The 19099-nt window shown below is 32.0% G+C and overlaps 1 protein-coding gene across 1 annotated transcript; it reads left to right on the plus strand.

Moving 5' to 3' along the window:
- The first annotated feature begins 14944 nt into the window (after positions 1 to 14944).
- On the plus strand, positions 14945 to 17488 carry LOC137828036 (F-box/kelch-repeat protein At3g23880). Its single transcript, XM_068634435.2, has 2 exons — positions 14945 to 16247; positions 17261 to 17488. Exon 1 carries the CDS (start codon positions 15026 to 15028, stop codon positions 16220 to 16222), a length of 1197 nt encoding a protein of 398 aa, XP_068490536.2. The 5' UTR covers positions 14945 to 15025; the 3' UTR covers positions 16223 to 16247; positions 17261 to 17488.
- Positions 17489 to 19099: the final 1611 nt, after the last annotated feature.

The raw sequence follows: 19099 nt of genomic DNA on the forward strand, positions 1-19099 counted from the left end.
AGGAAAGATAACACCTGAAAAGAAGATGCAAGAACTCAAAACCAGTAGTTCAATTTGTTGCAGAACTGCACCAGCACCTTCACCAAGATCAAAGTTTTCCTAGAACAAGCACACTTGAAAATCTCTTTGGAAAACCTTTCAAAAATCTTTTCAATCCTTCTTCTCACATGGAAAGTGTTTAATCTCTGTCAAAAACGTAATTTCTCAGCATCCTTTCATGTGAGAGAGGTTTTTCTTTATATAGAAAACAGTTTCTAACTTCTTTTCAAAAAACAGTTTGAAAAGCTGTTATGAAAACAACAGATTCAGTTTTAAACTGAACAGATTTATTTTATGAAAACTGCCAACTCAGCTAACTGAAATAACTGTCTGAGTCGTACCTTTGGTGTCCTAACTAACTTTCGAAAATCCTTTCAGCAAACCAAAGAATAAACCTGTTCTTTTACAGAGAAACGGATTTATTTTTGTGCAGAGTCCTGATTTTTGAAGAAACCTCTAGAAAGCTTTTGGAAAAACTTTTAACCACTTTATGTGCTTATTCTAGGCTTGGTTAGGCATCTAGGATAGATCATGTAGCAAAAGGCAACCTTACACATACACAAGCCTAAATACAAGATCATCTAAGCCTATTACAAACTTCAAAGCAAACTAGTTATTTTATACATCAAACACACACTAAAACTAGGTAGAGAAGAAGCTTCATCCATCTTCAACATCTTGTAGGTTGGCCCCTCAGCAGAATCCTCGTCTGACTAAATCACCACGGCTTTACCCCGACAAGAGAGGGAAGTGGGAGATGGTTGAACGGCGGGAAGAGGGACCGAAACCCCAGGATTGCAGGGAGCGGGTGAAGACGCTGCGGCGGCGAGGACGCGGACATGCTGAAGAGAAGTGCCCACGTCCCTAGAAACCCCGTGAATACGAGTGAGAATATCAGTTAACTTGGCCCATTTTTCCTCGGTTAAACCCATGCCTGCACACAAAGTTCAAGAGATGTCGAGATAAACCATGCGAACGTGCGGAAGGAAAGCACAAACGCGACGTTACAAGAAACAACATCTACCAGAGTTTAGGGTTTCTTGAATCATAAGGAAACCCAGAAACAGAAAGTAACCGATACGAAGATTAAAGTATACAGGCAGTTATCCATGTTAGAATGTATGGCTTTAAACTAGAGGGGGGAGAATGGTTTAAAGGGGGTTTTCGCAAACTTTTTAGTCTAGAATGAAATTCCTTTGAGAAAACTTGATACAGAATCCAGTTAGCCAAAAACACAAAGCAATTTAATACAGCACCAGAAAAACAATCGGTTGTTTCGCAGAAACAATCGGTTGTTTATACCAGTTGAAAAATATACAAACTGAAATTAAAGAGTTTAAGGGAGAGAGAGATTGCACAAACAGTTTATATTGGTTCACTCTTAAACCAAGAGCTACATCCAGTTTCCCATAAACCACTGGGAATCCATTAAGTAACCAAACCTAGATTACTTACACACACCACCAAAGAAGTGACCTTGATCCCCTCAAGAAACACACTTCCTTTGGCTCAGCACATACACCACCAAGAATGTTGATCTTGACAACCTCAAGAGCACACAACACTTTTTGGCCTACTACACCAGAGTTTACACAAAGTACAGAAGGATTACACTTGTTACAGAATGAACTGAAATCAATACAAATGAAATCTTATTCCACTCTCTCTTGATCAAAGCAAACTCAAAGCAATCGTTAACTCTTGAAAGCAAAACCAGTGACAAAACTCAAATCTGTTTTCCTATGATTAAATCTCAGTTCTTTTTTGTTACAAAAGATGAACAAACTATTTATAGTTTTTAAAGAATGGTCAAAGCATTTAAAATAGGAGTGCATTCAGTTACAAAATCATTTAAAGCTCAGTCAACACACAAAACAGTTTTCTGTTATCATTTGAAAACAAACAACCGGTTGAATGTGCGAATCAATCAGTTGTTTTGGTTTGACAGCAAGTCAACCACCAAAAACAGTTTTCAAACTTTTTCAAAACACCTAAGAGTAAAACAATCGGTTGTTTCGACAAAACAACATGTTGTTTTTCACTTAGTTTGAAAAACACTTTCAATTAAAAAGGTTTGAAAATACTTTAGCTTTGGATTCAATCAAGAGTGGATTTACACAATATAATCTACCCCAGATCCTATTCTAAAGCACCTCAGCAACAACAAGCACATCCAACCTTCCATCAAACTCAAAGGATTTGGATTCTTAAAAGCTTGAACACACTTGATTCAACAATCCAGAACCTAGTAAACAAGGGTGAATGAGAGTCAGTGTTCATACCTACAAACGATAGCGAATGAAAACAGAAAACCGCGGAGGGAGTGTGAGAATGCTTGGGGAAGAAGGTGAAACGATAAAGGTTTCGGAGAATGATGTAACAAGCGATTAGACGCGCGCGTTTTCTAGAGTTTAAAAGCAAACAAAGAAGCGCAAGCGACGTTAAACCCTAGTCGTTGATCAAGACACGTGTGCACAAATAAGACAGGCCCGGAAAGAAGTCACTTTGGCGTCGTATTTATGTCCTGTCGCATAGAGCCACATAGATCACCCAGGGCAAGGACTTAGCCTCTTCGCTGAACGAGTTACAGCTCGAGGCTGGGGGGCTTGTGTACCGACCAGCCCCCGGGCGTTGACTAACCACTGGTAATGTTGGTGCCACGTAAGCGGGTCCCACGAGCAGTGTGGGCCAGTACCTCGCAAAACACGTGCGCCAAGGAGCCGAGAGTGGTCAGACATCAGTCATCAGGATGCACCGACTTGCCACTCAGCAGTGTGGAGAGGTCGGACATCGGAAATCCAAACAGTAGAGATGGGCCACGAGAAGTGAATCCCAGATCACACACCAGTTATCAGTAAGGGAGAAGCCTAGATCACGAGTGCCCATGCATGTATAGTGGACGACGCATTCAGGCGTGACACAAAGTATAAAAGCCACTGGAAGGATATGGCCAGCAAGGGCCACAATCAGGGGTGAGCTGCATGCATGGCACGTGAACAGCTAGGGCACTCTCAGAGGTGGGTGATCCCAGAGATCAGGTGCACGAGGAGGCATCCAGGTGGTCATCCCGTCAGAGGTTGCACTCCAGTTAGGGACCCCACGCGCTGGGTTATTCCTAAGAGTAAGGTAACAACAGTGATGGGCCCGCCAGAAAGGCCCATTTCAGGTAAACAAGAAACCCTAGTTTTCAGTCTATAAATAGTAAGTTAACAAACTTGGTCAGGGGAGAATCCTCTTGCGCCGTTACACACACACAAGAGCAAGAGTATACAGTTTTTGGTATTTCCTAGCCCTAGTACTGACTTGAGCGTCGGAGTGCAAACGGCTGCTAGAGCTCCCATTGTGTTTGTGTTTCAGGTGTTCATCAAAGGGACCGCATACGCGAACGCAAGGATTCTGAACGTGAGCGTGACGTAGGCGCACGAAGGCGTTTCGAGTCAACCGGCAGGAACAAACACGTTCATCAGTCCGTATGACATGAACAAAAGTTGTAGACGCTCAAATGGTCTACTAAATATTGTTGTTGTAGAAAAACAATATTTAGAATATTATAGATACAAGTAAATCATAAATTTAGTTTTTGTTATCATCAAAACATAAAAACATAAACTCCACGTATGATTTTCTCGTTATCAAACCGTCTAGTGAGTCATAGACTCTCTAATCAGATCATTCATATCATCCAGGATGTCAACATTCTTCTTCCCCAATTCCCACTAAAATGTTTTAAAAATATTACACACATATAAAGAAGTAGAAAATTACAATTAATCTTTTTTTATAATTATAAATAATAAAAAGACAACCATAAAAAATAGCTTAAAACTTTTTAAAGACAGTAAAATAAATGAATATTATGCTTAATAAATTAATTACAAAAATATTTATCGTTGGATCAATTAGTTTCCTACATTGTCACATTTTGAGGTTGACTCCTTTGTAATTGAAGGTGGCTTTGGGCCTTTTTAGTGAGTACTTAAAATTTCAATAACACACTTAATTTTTTTTCCTATTATACCGTTAACCCTTCCACTAACTTTTAAATAATTTACACAAATTTATCATGTTAAATGCACTGAGAAGTAAATAAAATGAGAAAGTGTACACCTATTTTATTAGAATCAAGGAAATTTATTATATTTCTTGGTCCTAAAAAACAATCTTAAAATTCATATAAAAAGAAATAAAGAGAGTACAATTGAGTAAGCTTTTGTGATATGATGAGATTCTTAAAATTAGAAATTGAGTCTTATACAAGACTTTCCGTCTTTATTTACAAGACTCTTTCAATTAATTTACACATTTAAAAAAAACAGTTAAATTAGTTTAAAATAATAAATTTTTCAATTACTTGTATTATCATTTCAAAATTATTCATACATATTTAAACTAAAATAGTTGACAGAAACTTTCATATTTATGAAGACTTATACTCTCAAATCAAATTAAGAATGAGAAATATATTTTGATTTATTTTAAATATTTGCAAATGGTTTTATAAATAGGAACAAAGGGAAGTACAATTTTTCAATACTAATAACCATTTTTAGAAACACAATTAAATTAAGGTTTTTAAGTTATAAAAAGTTTAATCATGTGTTTTTCGGTTCATCTACGGTTTATGCGGACAAGTTTGAGAGAGGTAAGTCTATTTGTATTCAATGGTTTAAGTGGATTTGTTATGTGAGTTGATTTTAGATTGACACATTTTAGAGGTTTCTCTTTTATTCATGATTTTTTAGATTAACAATTTAAGGTGAGAACCCAAAGAAGATCTCCACTAGACATGAACTTAACCAAGTGGTTAAGTAAGTGTGAAAGTTCACTTCTAAAGGGCAATGAGAAAAACACAATATGGTGATTATGATGATGAAAGTAAATTGTTAAAATGGAAGGAACACAAGATGAAGAAAGACAAGTGATAACCAAAATTAAAAGACAAATAATATCATAAAGAAGAATGGAATGGATGGCGCAAAAGGAAAGATAAAAAGAGGAAGGGATGAAGAAAGCTTATGGAAGAAGAAGGGTTGTCACGTCACTTGGAGAAAGGAGACACTCCAAGATGAGTGGTGAAAGAGCCGCCACTTGTTTGAAGTGCTCACACAATCAAGATAAGACCCATTATGAGAACTCTCAAGTCTCACAAAACACTCATGCACAGTTTCTTTACTATCCAAATTCAATGTTTGAAATACATAAGGTAAGACACTCTATTTATAGGAAATAGTGTCTTGGATAACAAGATAGAGGGGTAGGGTTGTCATTTGTGAGAAGTCTTCTAGAAGGTAGTGTAAGAAATTATGTAAATTAATTTCTATAAAGTGACTCACATGACTTAGAGTTTAGGCTTTGGGCCCGAATATGATTTAATAATAATAATAGAATTAAAGGCCCATTGGTTAATGTGAGAAATATATATCTGATGATATACCTAATGGAAAACCTACATCTGATGGATATTGGGAACTAAAGGCTATAGGGTTCTGTCTCTCTGCAAATAATAGTTGTCTCACTGTTAACCATCACGAAAGTGTGTGACAGGTACGGAATTGCTAAGAGATAGATTGGGACAAAGGAGATAAAGTAACTACTCAATTAGGATCACTCATGGATCAAGGTAAGTGCCTTCTTGATTGTATGATTGTGTGAGAATCATGATATGATAAGATCTATTTGTGAACATAATTGTATGTGTTCAATTTACGTTTATTCATGTTTAAATTTACATGTGGTATCAGAGCCTCGTTGCTCATGTTGTGATTCTCCATTAATGTTTTTCCAAAATCAAAATAACCCTAATTTTAAAATATTCCCAATTTAAGAACACTAATTTTAAAATTAGGATTTATAAATTAAGGTTTTCATTCCTCTATAATAGATCCCTAATTGTCCTAAACCATCAAAATCAAAGAACCCTAATTTTAAAATAATCTCAATTGAAAAACCCTAATTTTAAAATTAGGGTTTATGTATTAAGGTTTACATCAACTACCGTTTGGTGCCTGGGTAAGGGATGAAACTGCACGTGTGAATTCGTTCCTACACCTATTGAATTCACAATAATAGTTGACCCGTATGGAATGGCCCATTATTCATCAAAATTTATTTTAAGTGTTTGTTATATTCTTCCCTGCACCTTACGTATGCATCTATTATTGTGAATAGTATCAACTAATTTGGTTGCATTTGTGTTACGGGAAAATAAAATAGTATCATGTATGAATTTTTTATTTTTATTTTATTTTATTATATTTGTAATGTAATTTCAAAGAAATTTTGTTATGTTACAATGTAATTTTATTTGAATTAAATTAATGCTTAATTAAAGTTTTAATGAAATTTTATTATGTTTTAATGTAATTTTATTTGCATTAAATTAAAGTTTAATTAAAGTTTTAATGAAATTTTATTATGTTTTAATGTAATTTTATTTGCATTAAATTAAAGTTTAATTAAAGTTTTAATGAAATTTTATTATGTCATAATGTAATTTAATTTGTATTAAATTAAAGTTTAATTAATTGATTGAAAGTGAGGAATGAAAAATTATATTTCCGCTTTATGTATTTAATTTTAAATTGAAATTTTGGAATTACTTGGTTGATGGATTTGTAATCACCAAAGTGATCAAATCTTTAAGTTTTATTTAATTCCAAATTATGGATGAAATTTTATTTCATATAATGATATTATTTATGGAATTATTTGTATGATAGATTTGTAATCACCAAAGTGATCAAATCTTTAAGTTTTATTTAATTCCAAATTATGGATGAAATTTTATTTCATATAATGATATTATTTATGGAATTATTTGTATGATAGATTTGTAATCACCAAAGTGATCAAATCTTTAAGTTTTATTTAATTCCAAATTATGGATGAATTTTATTTCAATTAATGATATAATTTCTGGAATTATTTGTATGATAGATTTGTTAATCACCAAAGTGATCAAATCTTTAAGTTTTATTTAATTCCAGATTACTGATAAATTTTATTCCAATTACCTATAGAATGGATGCTAAATTATTTATATATATGGGTAAATGGAAATTCATTATTATAGGGCATTTTGGATCACCCAAAGATTGATTAGTTGTCCTTATAATTAATGGATATGATTGTTGGTAGTGAGTATGTGTTATTAGTTTTGCTTGTATATCCAAAGATAACAAGTGTTTCTAGTTAATGCATATATCTTACCAAATAAAGTTAATACTATTAGCATCATTATGTTTTGTGTATTAATGAGTCTCCCAAAGGAGAACATTAGTATACATAGAATGTTTTCTGAATCTGTATTGTATGTTTAGTTTATGACTCAAAGTATTAATGTTAAGCATGTGTGATCAAGTATTTGTTCCTGTATCTTTATGCGAATGAGCATAACAAGTAATATTAAGTCGGCTCTTCCCAAAACTGATAGTGCAAAAGAATTTATGAAATTTGTGGAAGAGCGCTCCTAAACTACTGATAAGTCTCTTGTTGGGACATTAATGAGTACATTAACCACCATGGAATTTGATGGTTCTCGTACTATGCACGAACATGTCATTGAAATGACTAATATTGCGGCAAGACTTAAGTCTATTGGAATGGCAGTGGATGAGAACTATAACATGTTAGTTCAGGAAGAGACTAGATTGAAAAATCGAGGAAACCACTCTATACATTATGTGAACAATCAGGGAGCTGGAAAGAAAGTCTTCAAGAAACATGGAAAGGGTAAAGGACCACTGAAGATAAATGAGTCCTCTACTAAGCTCCAGAAGAAGAATGGCAAATATCATTTATGCAAGAAATCTGGACATTTCCAAAAGGATTGTCTGAAACGTAAGGCTTGGTTCGAAAAGAAGGGTAAGCATAATGCTTATTATGTATGTTTTGAATCAAACTTAACTGAAGTTTGACATAATTCTTGGTGGATTGATTATGGATGCACAACTCATGTTTCTAACATGATGCAAGGATTCCTTTTAACCCGAACCATAAAGCCAAATGAAAAGTTTGTCTTCATGGGGAATAGAGAGAAGGTTCCAATGGAAGCAGACGGGACTTATTGTTTAATCCTCGACATTGGATTTTATTTAGACTTGATGGATGCATTTTATGTACCTAGTATATCTAGGAATTTAGTTTCATTGTCTAAACTTGATGTTGCCGGATACTCTTTTAAATTTGGGAATGGATGTTTCAGTTTATATCAGCGTACCTATTTGATTGGATCTGGTACTCTTTATGATGGATTATATAGATTGAACCTTGATAATCTATATGCTGAAACTCTTATGACCTCGCATCATAATGTTGGCACTAAACATAGTTTAGTGAATGAATGTTCTGCTTTCTTGTGGCACAAACGTTTGGGACATATTTCTAAAGAAAGGATGGAGAGATTGGTAAAGAATGAAATACTTCCAAGTTTGGATTTTACTGATCTGAATGTATGTGTGGATTGTATTAAAGGCAAACAAACAAAACACACAAAGAAGGGAGCCACAAGAAGTACTCAGCTTCTTGAAATTATACACATTGATATATGTGGACCTTTTGATGCAAGTTCTTTCAATAAAGAAAGGTATTTTATCACCTTTACTGATGATTTTTCACGTTATGGTTATGTCTATTTACTGCATGAAAAATCGCAAGCAGTGAATGCCTTAGAAGTTTATATAAATGAAGTGGAAAGACAATTAGACAGAAAGGTGAAAATTGTCAGTCAGATAGAGGTGGTGAATATTATGGAAAGTATGATGAAAGTGGACAACACCCTGGTCCGTTTGCTAAGTTCCTTGAGAGACGTGGTATTTGTGCTCAATACACAATGTCAGGTACACCACAACAAAATGGTGTTTCAGAAAGGCGTAATCGAACCTTAATGGATATGGTTAGGAGCATGTTAAGTAAGTCAACTGTACCTGTTTCATTGTGGATGTATGCTTTAAAAAACTGCCATGTATCTGTTGAACAGGGTTCCTAGTAAGGCAGTTCAAACACCTTTTGAATTGTAGACAGGAAGGAAACCCAGTTTGAGACACCTGCATGTTTGGGGATGTCAAGCAGAAGTCAGAATATACAATCCGCAAGAAAAGAAATTGGAAGCAAGAACAATCAGTGGATATTTCATTGGTTATCCAGCAAAGTCAAAAAGGGTATATGTTTTACTGTCCTAACCATAGCACAAGAATTGTTGAATCTGGAAATGCACGGTTCATTGAAAATGGTGAAACCAGTGGGAGTGATACTTCACAAAATGTGGCGATTAAGGAAGTTTGAGTACAAGTTCCTTTAAGGAAGTAGAGGTACTAGTTAAAGGAACTTGTACTCAAACTTCAAGTATTGTTGTTCCTAATGTAGTTGAATCACTCAACGATGAAGAAGAACAACAAATTAATGATCATGAAGTTAACAATGAACCTGTAGTAGAACAACCCCAAGGACGGTTAGGTTTGTCTCAGAAAGCATATATTAATAAAGTTTTAGAGAGATTCAGAATGGATAAATGTTCGACATCTCCTGTTCCAATACAGAAAGGAGACAAATTTAGTCTCATGCAATGTCCAAAGAATGACTTGGAACGGAAACAGATGGAGAATATACCTTATGCATCTATTGTTGGGAGTTTAATGTATGCTCAAACTTGTACACGACCAGATATTAGTTTTGCAGTTGGTATGTTTGGTAGATACCAGAGTAATCCAGGATTGGATCATTGGAAAGCTGCAAAGAAAGTTTTAAGATACTTGCAAGGAACGAAGGATCACATGCTTACTTATAAAAAATCTGATCATCTTGACGTGATTGGATATACAGATTCAGATTTTGTTGGCTGTGTGGATACACGAAAGTCTACATTTGGTTATGTGTATCTTTTAGCCGGAGGAGCGATTTCATGGAAAAGTGCGAATCAGACAGTCATTGCTGCATCCACCATGGAGGCTGAATTTGTGGCATGCTTTGAGGCCACAGTTCAGGCTAATTGGTTGCGGAATTTTGTTTCAGGACTTGGAATTGTTGACAGTATTGCCAAGCCGCTGAGAATTTATTGTGATAACTCCACAGCAGTTTTCTTTTCTAAAAACGACAAGTATTCCAAAGGTGCTAAACATATGGAATTGAAATACTTTGTCGTTAAAGAAGAAGTTCAGAAACATAGAGTGTCAATAGAACATATTAGCACTGATCTTATGATTGCTGACCCTTTAACAAAAGGGTTACCGCCCAAAACATTTACTGGTCATGTTGTAAATATGGGCATTATGTCTACTAGTGAATGATGAATGTTGTTATTAATGCTTATTTGACACTCTGAGCTCATTGATAAATAAAGTTTCTGAAATTTATGTTGTTTTCTACTTTATGTATATGCATGCAAATTATGTTATTATGGTGTGGAAAACAAATTATGTTGTTATTGATGACAATGACATTATGTTTGAACCTATTATGAATTTCTCACTATAAAGTCATATTAAGAAGAAAGAATGATATAGTAGTACATGGAAGGAAATGTGTTGATTGAAATGACATGTAACCGTCATGACTCTTATTATTTTTGTATCCTTGATCTTGATTAATGATAGAACCAATTTACGTAAGGCCTTTCAAATGCGCATTTATGTAATTATTAAATCATGAAAGTATTATAACTCATATGAGTCAAGTGGGAGAATGTAAGAAATTATGTAAATTAATTTCTATAAAGTGACTCACATGACTTAGAGTTTGGGCTTTGGGCCCGAATATGATTTAATAATAATAATAGAATTAAAGGCCCATTGGTTAATGTGAGAAATATATATCTGATGATATACCTAATGGAAAACCTACATCTGATGGAGATTGGGAACTAAAGGCTATAGGGTTCTGTCTCTGCAAATAATAGTTGTCTCACTGTTAACCATCACGAAAGTGTGTGACAAGTACGGAATTGCTAAGAGATAGATTGGGACAAAGGAGATAAAGTAATTGCTCAATTAGGATCATTCATGGATCAAGGTAAGTGCCTATTCCTTCTTGATTGTATGATTGTGTGAGAATCATGATATGATAAGATCTATTTGTGAACATAATTGTATGTGTTCAATTTACATTTCTTCATGTTTAAATTTACAGGTAGGTCAAAGAAACCCTAAACCTAGAAGCACTTGTCATGCCCAAATTACTAAGCACACCCTACTCAAATTACTAAGCACACCCTACTCAAATTATTAAGCACACCATACTCTAGTTTATTCTTCTATTTGGAACCCCAAAAGTGAACCCAAATTATTTATATAACTTCTCTTGTGGAAAGACAAGAAAGAAGAACTTCTTATATTCTGGTTTATATCTAGTTTTCTTTTTGCTGATGTTCTGTTGAGGTTTGGTGAAACCTGACTTTATATACTAAGATGACTGACTTATTTGTGAAATGTTTGTTGTGTCCTTAGTCATTTATTGGTTGATCTGGTTTGTATCAATTTGTAAGTGCACAAGTAAGGGAGTGTATTTTTTCTGAAGAAGAGAGAAGAAAGACACACTATGCTTGTCCAAATACAAAATTATTTTCAATTTTGTTTCTTTCTCCATAGCATCCGCACGTTTTTTATAAATGTAAGGTGGCCCCGTGTTATTGGTTTTTTTTATTAGATAAGAAAATAAAAAGGATACATTAAAAATTTAAAAAATAAATTATTTTATGTTGTTAATTCATATTTTATATTTTTCTAAATATAGTAATTTTATTTTTAAATTATGTTTAAATATTAAATTAACTTTATATATTAATTTATTTATAATAATAAAAATAGTTATTATTATTATATATAAAATATAATTAGTTATATAATATAATACTAAAAAATATTAGATAAATAATAAAATTAATCCACGTAAGAAAATGAAAATTACAAAAACTTTAAATTAAAAAAATAACATAATCAGTTATTATATATATATATATATATATATATATATATAATCGATTATACAATAAAATTAAGATCATTGAACACAAAAATAAAATTATTGAATATAAAATCATTGTAGAATATAGAAACTTTGAACAACATGATATTGAACTAAAATACTGAAAGAATATTGAAAAGAGACTTACAAAAAAGACTGAAACACATTTGTAGAGTTTATATTATAGGATTTTCTTACAAACAAGCTAGTAAACATCCTTTATATAGACATTTTATAAGATTTAATAAGACAAATAATTTTACATTATTGTTCAAATTTTACACTGGAAAATTTTACAATCAAACAGTTTTATCAAATAATATCCTATAAGAGAGATTGAAACTTGAGATCACGTTTTCTCTACATTCAGATCTTTTAGTCTAGGGTACTATTGAAAGTTAAAGTTAATTTCTCTTACATAAAATTTTATTAATGAAAATTCTACCTCAAAAAGGATAACCACTCCAAAATTTAGGAACCTAAAATAAATTATCCAAATATTACCAGAAAATGAAGAGAGAAGGGATAGAAGAGAAGTTGGAAGAGAAATGAAAAAAATAAAAAAATTGAGAGAGAGAAAAGATGGTGGGAGACGACCATTTTTTTTTTTACGACTCTTACAATGTATATATTAAATTTTCTGTAAGAGATATATAAATTTTGCATTACTGTAAATATTTATTTTATCATTTTATATATTTTATAACTTTTAGACGTGATAAAAATAGGATGTTACATTTAACAAATAAAGAAATGTATGTATAGATAGTTATCGGTTATGTTATGAGGTTCAGACACTTCTCTTAAGTGACGTATCTGTGTCGGACACATTTATCGGTGTTGATACTCGTACGACACTTGTAAGACACTTATCGATGAAGTATTCAATTCAAAAAATATTTGTTGAATTTTTGAAAATTCTAGCACGGTTCTAAATTTTAAAAGATATAAATATAATAATTTTTCAAAAACTCAAATTTATTGTATAAATTTTTATTATAATTATAAAAATAAGGAACAAATTATTTTGAACCAATCATGAAAAATATCTTCCTACTCCCAAAAAAATCTGAAACATACTTTTACACATAAATATTTATTTTCAATTTATATAATTTAAAATTATATAATATATAGATTTATATCGCCGTATTCTATGTTTTAGAAATTATACATATCTCCGTGTTTGTATTCGTGTCGTGTCAATGTCTGTATCCGTATCTGTATCCGTGTACATAACTTATCAGTAAAAGAATAATAAAGATAATCTTGTACTTTAAAAAAATAATAAAAGGAAAAAAGAATTCTGTGGGCCGAATTAAATTTCTTTTCAGTAAAGCTTTAAAAAATGTATTGTTTCTATTGGAATGCGTGATCTATTTGTAGTTGAATTGTTTCTTCAAAAATATTTATTATTGTAATTAATGCACTATTTATATAAAAGGGTTTAATAATGGCAGAAATTAGGAAGTTTGTACTCATATGCCGCTAATATTAAATGATTTAAGTAAACGTTCTGTATTCAATATCTGACTCAAAACGTTGGACCGACTGCTTTTAACATATGCATCCAAAATCCACCTCTTCATACTCTCTCCTTACTTTTTAAACCACTTCTTGTTTTCAATATTTTTAAAAATATTAACTATTCTTTTATCATTTATATTCTTATCTTTCATTTTATCTTTAATTGGTTTATATTTACATTACTATAATATAAACTAAAAATGAAAATTTTATAAATATTTTATTAAATTTAAGAAGTATTAGTTTTTATATCTTTTTAAAAAATATTAATTAATATTAAATAAAGCTATATCTATGATAAAAAATTATTTTTATTATATCTTTATATCACTTTTAAAATCTTTCCTGAAAATTTTACATCAATATAACATATTCTACAAAACTCGCATTCTAATTAATATTTACCCATATCTTATTTAATATTTATGGTTTTAAATTATATCTCATATTTATATACTTTGATGAAAAGCTCTTATAAAATTTAGATCTTAAGTTATAACATTTATATTTTTCTATTAAATTTAGGATATAAAATAATTCAATGTAATATATATAATTTAATTTAATGTACAGTGATAAAATGGCTGATGATGTAACTATGTTTTAATCCCACTACAAGAAAATCATGAAATAAAACAAAATAATTAGTTGTAATAGTAACTAAATTAGAGATAATTTGAGAAACTAAAAAAAATTATTTTTAAATTAATTTTATTATTTTCAAATAGTTTTTAAATTGATATCTAATTAGCAACCAAGGTTTTAACTACCAATTATTTAGTTTTTAAATTTGGTCTCTAAAATCTTAGTTGCTAATTAGATACCAATTTAGAAACTATTTAACAATAATATAAACTAATTTAGAAACTATTTTTTTTATTTTTTTAAATGGTCTTTAATTGAGTTAGTATTGCAACTAATTATTTTGATCTCTAAAAATTTGGTTCTATTTCATGATTTTCTTGTAGTGATAATTAAAATAAATAACATTGAATTATTTTAAACAAATTTAATACTATATTGAACCTTTTAATTTTTTAAAAATCTCGAGAGTCAATTTATTTTGACACTTAGCATAAGAGCTCAAGCATAATTAAACCTAAATCTTATAATGAAATTTATAAATAAAGTCCTACAAATGAAATTATATAACACAATAAAATTGACAATAAATGAATTAAAACCTTATATTAATTATTGTCATATATGTAATCTAGTTCATTTAATATTCTGTATAAATAAATTTTTTTTAATAAAATACTAAGAGTAATAAATTTTAATAATATTTTGTGACTACAAATTAAAGATATTTTCTGAAAAGTTAACAGGTGGGCCCAGTGGAGCCAGGTGGAAGCGCGTGGAGGGGAACTGTAACTGGGAGTTCTTATTAGGGCTCGGAACCTATATATTTGTCTCTAATCTTACACAGTTCTTCACTTCACTACAATTTAGCTCATCCCAAACGACAAACACATTTCAATCTTTTTCTTGCATTCTTCAATTCATGGCTTCCCCAAAGAGAAGAAGAGGTGGCAATGTCGGTGCCGGTGCCGGTGTCGGTGGGGTTGCTGCTACTTCTGCTTCTCCAACTATGCCTGACGATTTGATGATGGAAATACTGTCGCGGATTCCGGTGAAGGCTCTGATGCGGTTTAGGTGCGTTTCTAAGTATTGGAATTCCTTTGTTTTCGATCCCAATCTGGTGAAACTGCACCTTCAAAGATCACCAAGAGACAACCCAATCCTATACACACTATCCGAGTATCGTGAGTATGGCGAGTACGACGAGTACGACGACGCACATTCCCTGCACCGCTCCTCCACACAAAGCTTACTCCAGAACCCACTCTCGGTTGTTGGAAACCATGAGGACGCTGTACCAGTCTTTGTCGACTACGACATCGTTGGAGTTTGCAACGGATTGGTGTGTCTGAGTAGAATCCATACTAATCTTGACGAAATCTGGGTCCGATTTTGGAACCCCGCCACCAGACTCAGTTCCAACGAATCACCCTCTTGTTACATAGAATGCGGGTGCGCCAACATGGCGTTTGGCCACGATGCTTCAACTGACACATATAAGGTGGTGGCCGCAGTGATGAGTGATGCGAAATGTCACAAAATAGAGCTTAGAGTTTACAATCTTGGAGATGATTGTTGGAGGGAGATTCCAACCAGTGATGCTGATTTCCCTGCAGAGTTTCGTCAAACCAAGGGAGTGTTTCTGAATGGCACCCTTAACTGGGTGGCAGATCTTGGCACTGGGAATTCCCAATCGTTTGTGGATTTTTCCTTTGACGTAGCTAATGAGACCTACACATGCTTTAAGCTGCCGGATGATGTAGGGGAAGGTTTCTCAGAACTCGGAGTTTTTGGGGGTTGCCTCTGTCTCTCTCACATTTACCATAGAGAATCTTTTGTTTTCTGGCAAATGAAGGAGTTTGGAGTTCATGAATCTTGGACTCTGTTGATGAACATCAGTTACGATTATTTTGAGTTTCCCCGGTATCTCATTCCGCGTCCCTTGTGCTTGTCTGAAGACGGGAATATCCTGATCCTGGTATGCCATGCAGAATACCAACTTGTTTGGTGTAATAGGAGAGATTTACTAATACAGCATTTTGAAATTCCCCACAAATGGGTTTCTCTGAAGTCATCTGATTACGTTCAAAGCTTGGTGTTGCCTTATCGTACTCCCTGACCTCCACTGCAACTAATCAAATCATGTAAGGATTTTTAACACCATTTTCATTTTGATGCACGACCATGGTCACATTCACAGAGAATTTTGTGTGGAATTATTTTTGTCTAATGGTTGACTAATAATTTATTGTTTTCCTTATAGGATTGGGAATTGGTTCCCTCCCCAATTTGGGTTAGTCTTCAAAATGTTTTAAAAGCGTCCAAGATCTTTCAAACTTTGAAATGCTATTAATTTGTTTGCAAATTTTATATCTTAAACTTTCCTCTCAGCCATCTCATAACAACATTCTGATTTTTTCTGTATGATGCATGCTTTTAGTTGTGCGGCTCTGGTTTGGTTTTGTCTGTTCATATCTTATTCTTTGTTCCTTGAACTTTCATTCGCATCCTACTGTATTAGTAATTTTTTTTTCCATAGAATGATTTATTTTGATTGAATTATTTTAGGTTCTTTCAGGATATGCAACAGCAAACTACTACTTGATTTTACACCCAAGTTGCTCAGATTTGTTATTTAATTAATAAAATAATTTATCCAAAATCAAGAACAAAATTAAATGGTAGCAGCCTGATTATGTTGTTGGATGATGGAGTCTGATCGATTAATGTATTGATTAATATTAATAACACAACACCCGTCACCAATGCTATCGGCTCCTATTGTCAACATTTGGTTTGAAGTTAAATTCTTTCCTTCATTAAAGAGGAATATGTGCTTCTTTGAGCATGATGGATTTATTTATTTTCCTTTGTGGTCTAGTTTTATTTTTTCTGTGTTGCAGGTTTTGTTGTTCTTGGTTAATATCCCATCCAGGTATAAATATTTTCTATATTCACATAAAACAGAATCTTGTATCCATTTTAATAGAATAATTCTCTGGAACTATTTGATGTGTGTCAAAACTAAACTTTGAAAGGCATATATTAGTTGTGAAAATGTTGGACCTTCCCAATCTAGGATCTCACTGTTTAAAGTTTAATTGCTTTGTATTCGAACTTTTCCTATCTAAATTTTATCCATCTAATATGTTGGCAGGTAAAAACAGGACTCCTCTTTATAGACATGTGCGACCGTAGTTCGGTGGGAAACAGAGACAGGAAGAAGAGGATTATTACAAGAATAATTATAGTTGTTTTAGTACTGTTCTGTAAAAGAAGTTTATTATGGCTCTCTCGATGACTCTTTTTAAAGTTCTTTGGTAAACAATAGTAGTAGAAACTTGTTTAATGGTATTTATAAGTGATTAGATGCACTTTTGCTGCACCATCCGGATATATTATTAGTATTGTTGTTATTTGCATTATTTTCTCTCTTAATAGTATATTTATGATGTTTGGTTGAATGAGTTTCTCCTCCTCATCTTGTCTTTGGTTTTATTTGTCAAAAAATAGTTCAACACTTTCGTTCATCTATGTTCATGCCATAATTTTGTGTTCAAGTTTTAAGTGATTCGCATAATAAAGTAGTAAAGTAAATTACTGTATATTCCTGTTTAATTTTATGCTAATCCAAAAATAATTCTTTTATCTAAACCTATGTAGCATTATGTAGCATGCGTTGTCCGAGTGATAGATTATGTTTTACCTAGGTTAGTGTAACTTAATTCTGTTTTTATTAAATGTGTTTCTAGGTTTTTCATTAACATTTGAGAAAATGCACGAATACTAAAACTCTTACTAATTGAGGCAACTTCCTGAGAAAAGATTGACTGTTGATCCTACTAATCTGAACTTGTTGCAACCTACCTCTTTGGATCCATCTCTGACCACGGTCAAATACCAATTCAATCCTTTAGCATAACACACTTAATGATTTCTACTACATTTCTAACATCTCAAATAACATTCTTCTCAACTACACATTTGTATTTAGGACTAGAATTAATCTTCCTTCTTGCTTAATAACTCATACAATTAAGCAAGAGTTCACTCTGTACATTTTTAATATTCACTGTAAATGTTGATATTTTATTTTGAACAACTTTGGTTTGTTTAATAAGTAGTATTTATTTGGAATCTTATTGACAAGGAAACAACGAAATGGTAAGAAATTGAACCATTTTGAGAGACATTCAATTATAATCAATTACTTGAATTATTATAGTGGGTGAGTTTGTATGAGACTTAGTGAACGCGTATGAGACGAAGGTTCAATAAATATGCAAAAACATATGAAAGATTACAATTAAGTTGTCATCCAACATGCTAATTAGGTTAGGAATTGTAGGGCAAAAGTCCAAAACTAAAAGTTAGAAAGAAAAAAAAAACTATTTATATATTATTATGTTTTCACATTAAATAATTAAATAATAAAGAGTACTGATAGTATTGTGTTGAAATGGAGAATTTTTAAATTATATTATTTAAAACACAATAAATTGATGTATTTTTAATATGCATGTTAAATTAATATTTTTCTTAAATAAAATATAATAAAAAAAAAGTTATTAAATTAATATTTTTCTGAAATAAAAGATAACAAAAAAGAAAAAATTCTTTGTAAAGAAAAAAATTTCTTTTTTGTATAAATATAAGTATGCAAAGATCTCACTAAATATAATATGGTTTTCAAATGCTTGGTCTAATCACAAACTTCTCCATCCTTTAGTAAAAGCCTTCTCATTTCATACCTATCATCTCTCCATGTCACACATAACACATTATATCCCAATATAATGTGAAAAAAAAACAATAAACCACAATTAATAAGTGATTATAGAATATATGACCACTTTAATCATCTCATCAATATTAAATTTGATTTAAAAATCATTTCACAGGGATCATCCAGACTCATTTCATATTTTGATTTTAATACCCAAAGCTTTGAAAAAGAAACAATTTCCTCATCATCAATAATAATGTAATACTCTAA

This window comes from Phaseolus vulgaris, chromosome 7, assembly GCF_051622355.1.
Source record: "Phaseolus vulgaris cultivar YP4 chromosome 7, ASM5162235v1, whole genome shotgun sequence".
In the NCBI taxonomy this organism is placed as follows: domain Eukaryota; kingdom Viridiplantae; phylum Streptophyta; class Magnoliopsida; order Fabales; family Fabaceae; genus Phaseolus; species Phaseolus vulgaris.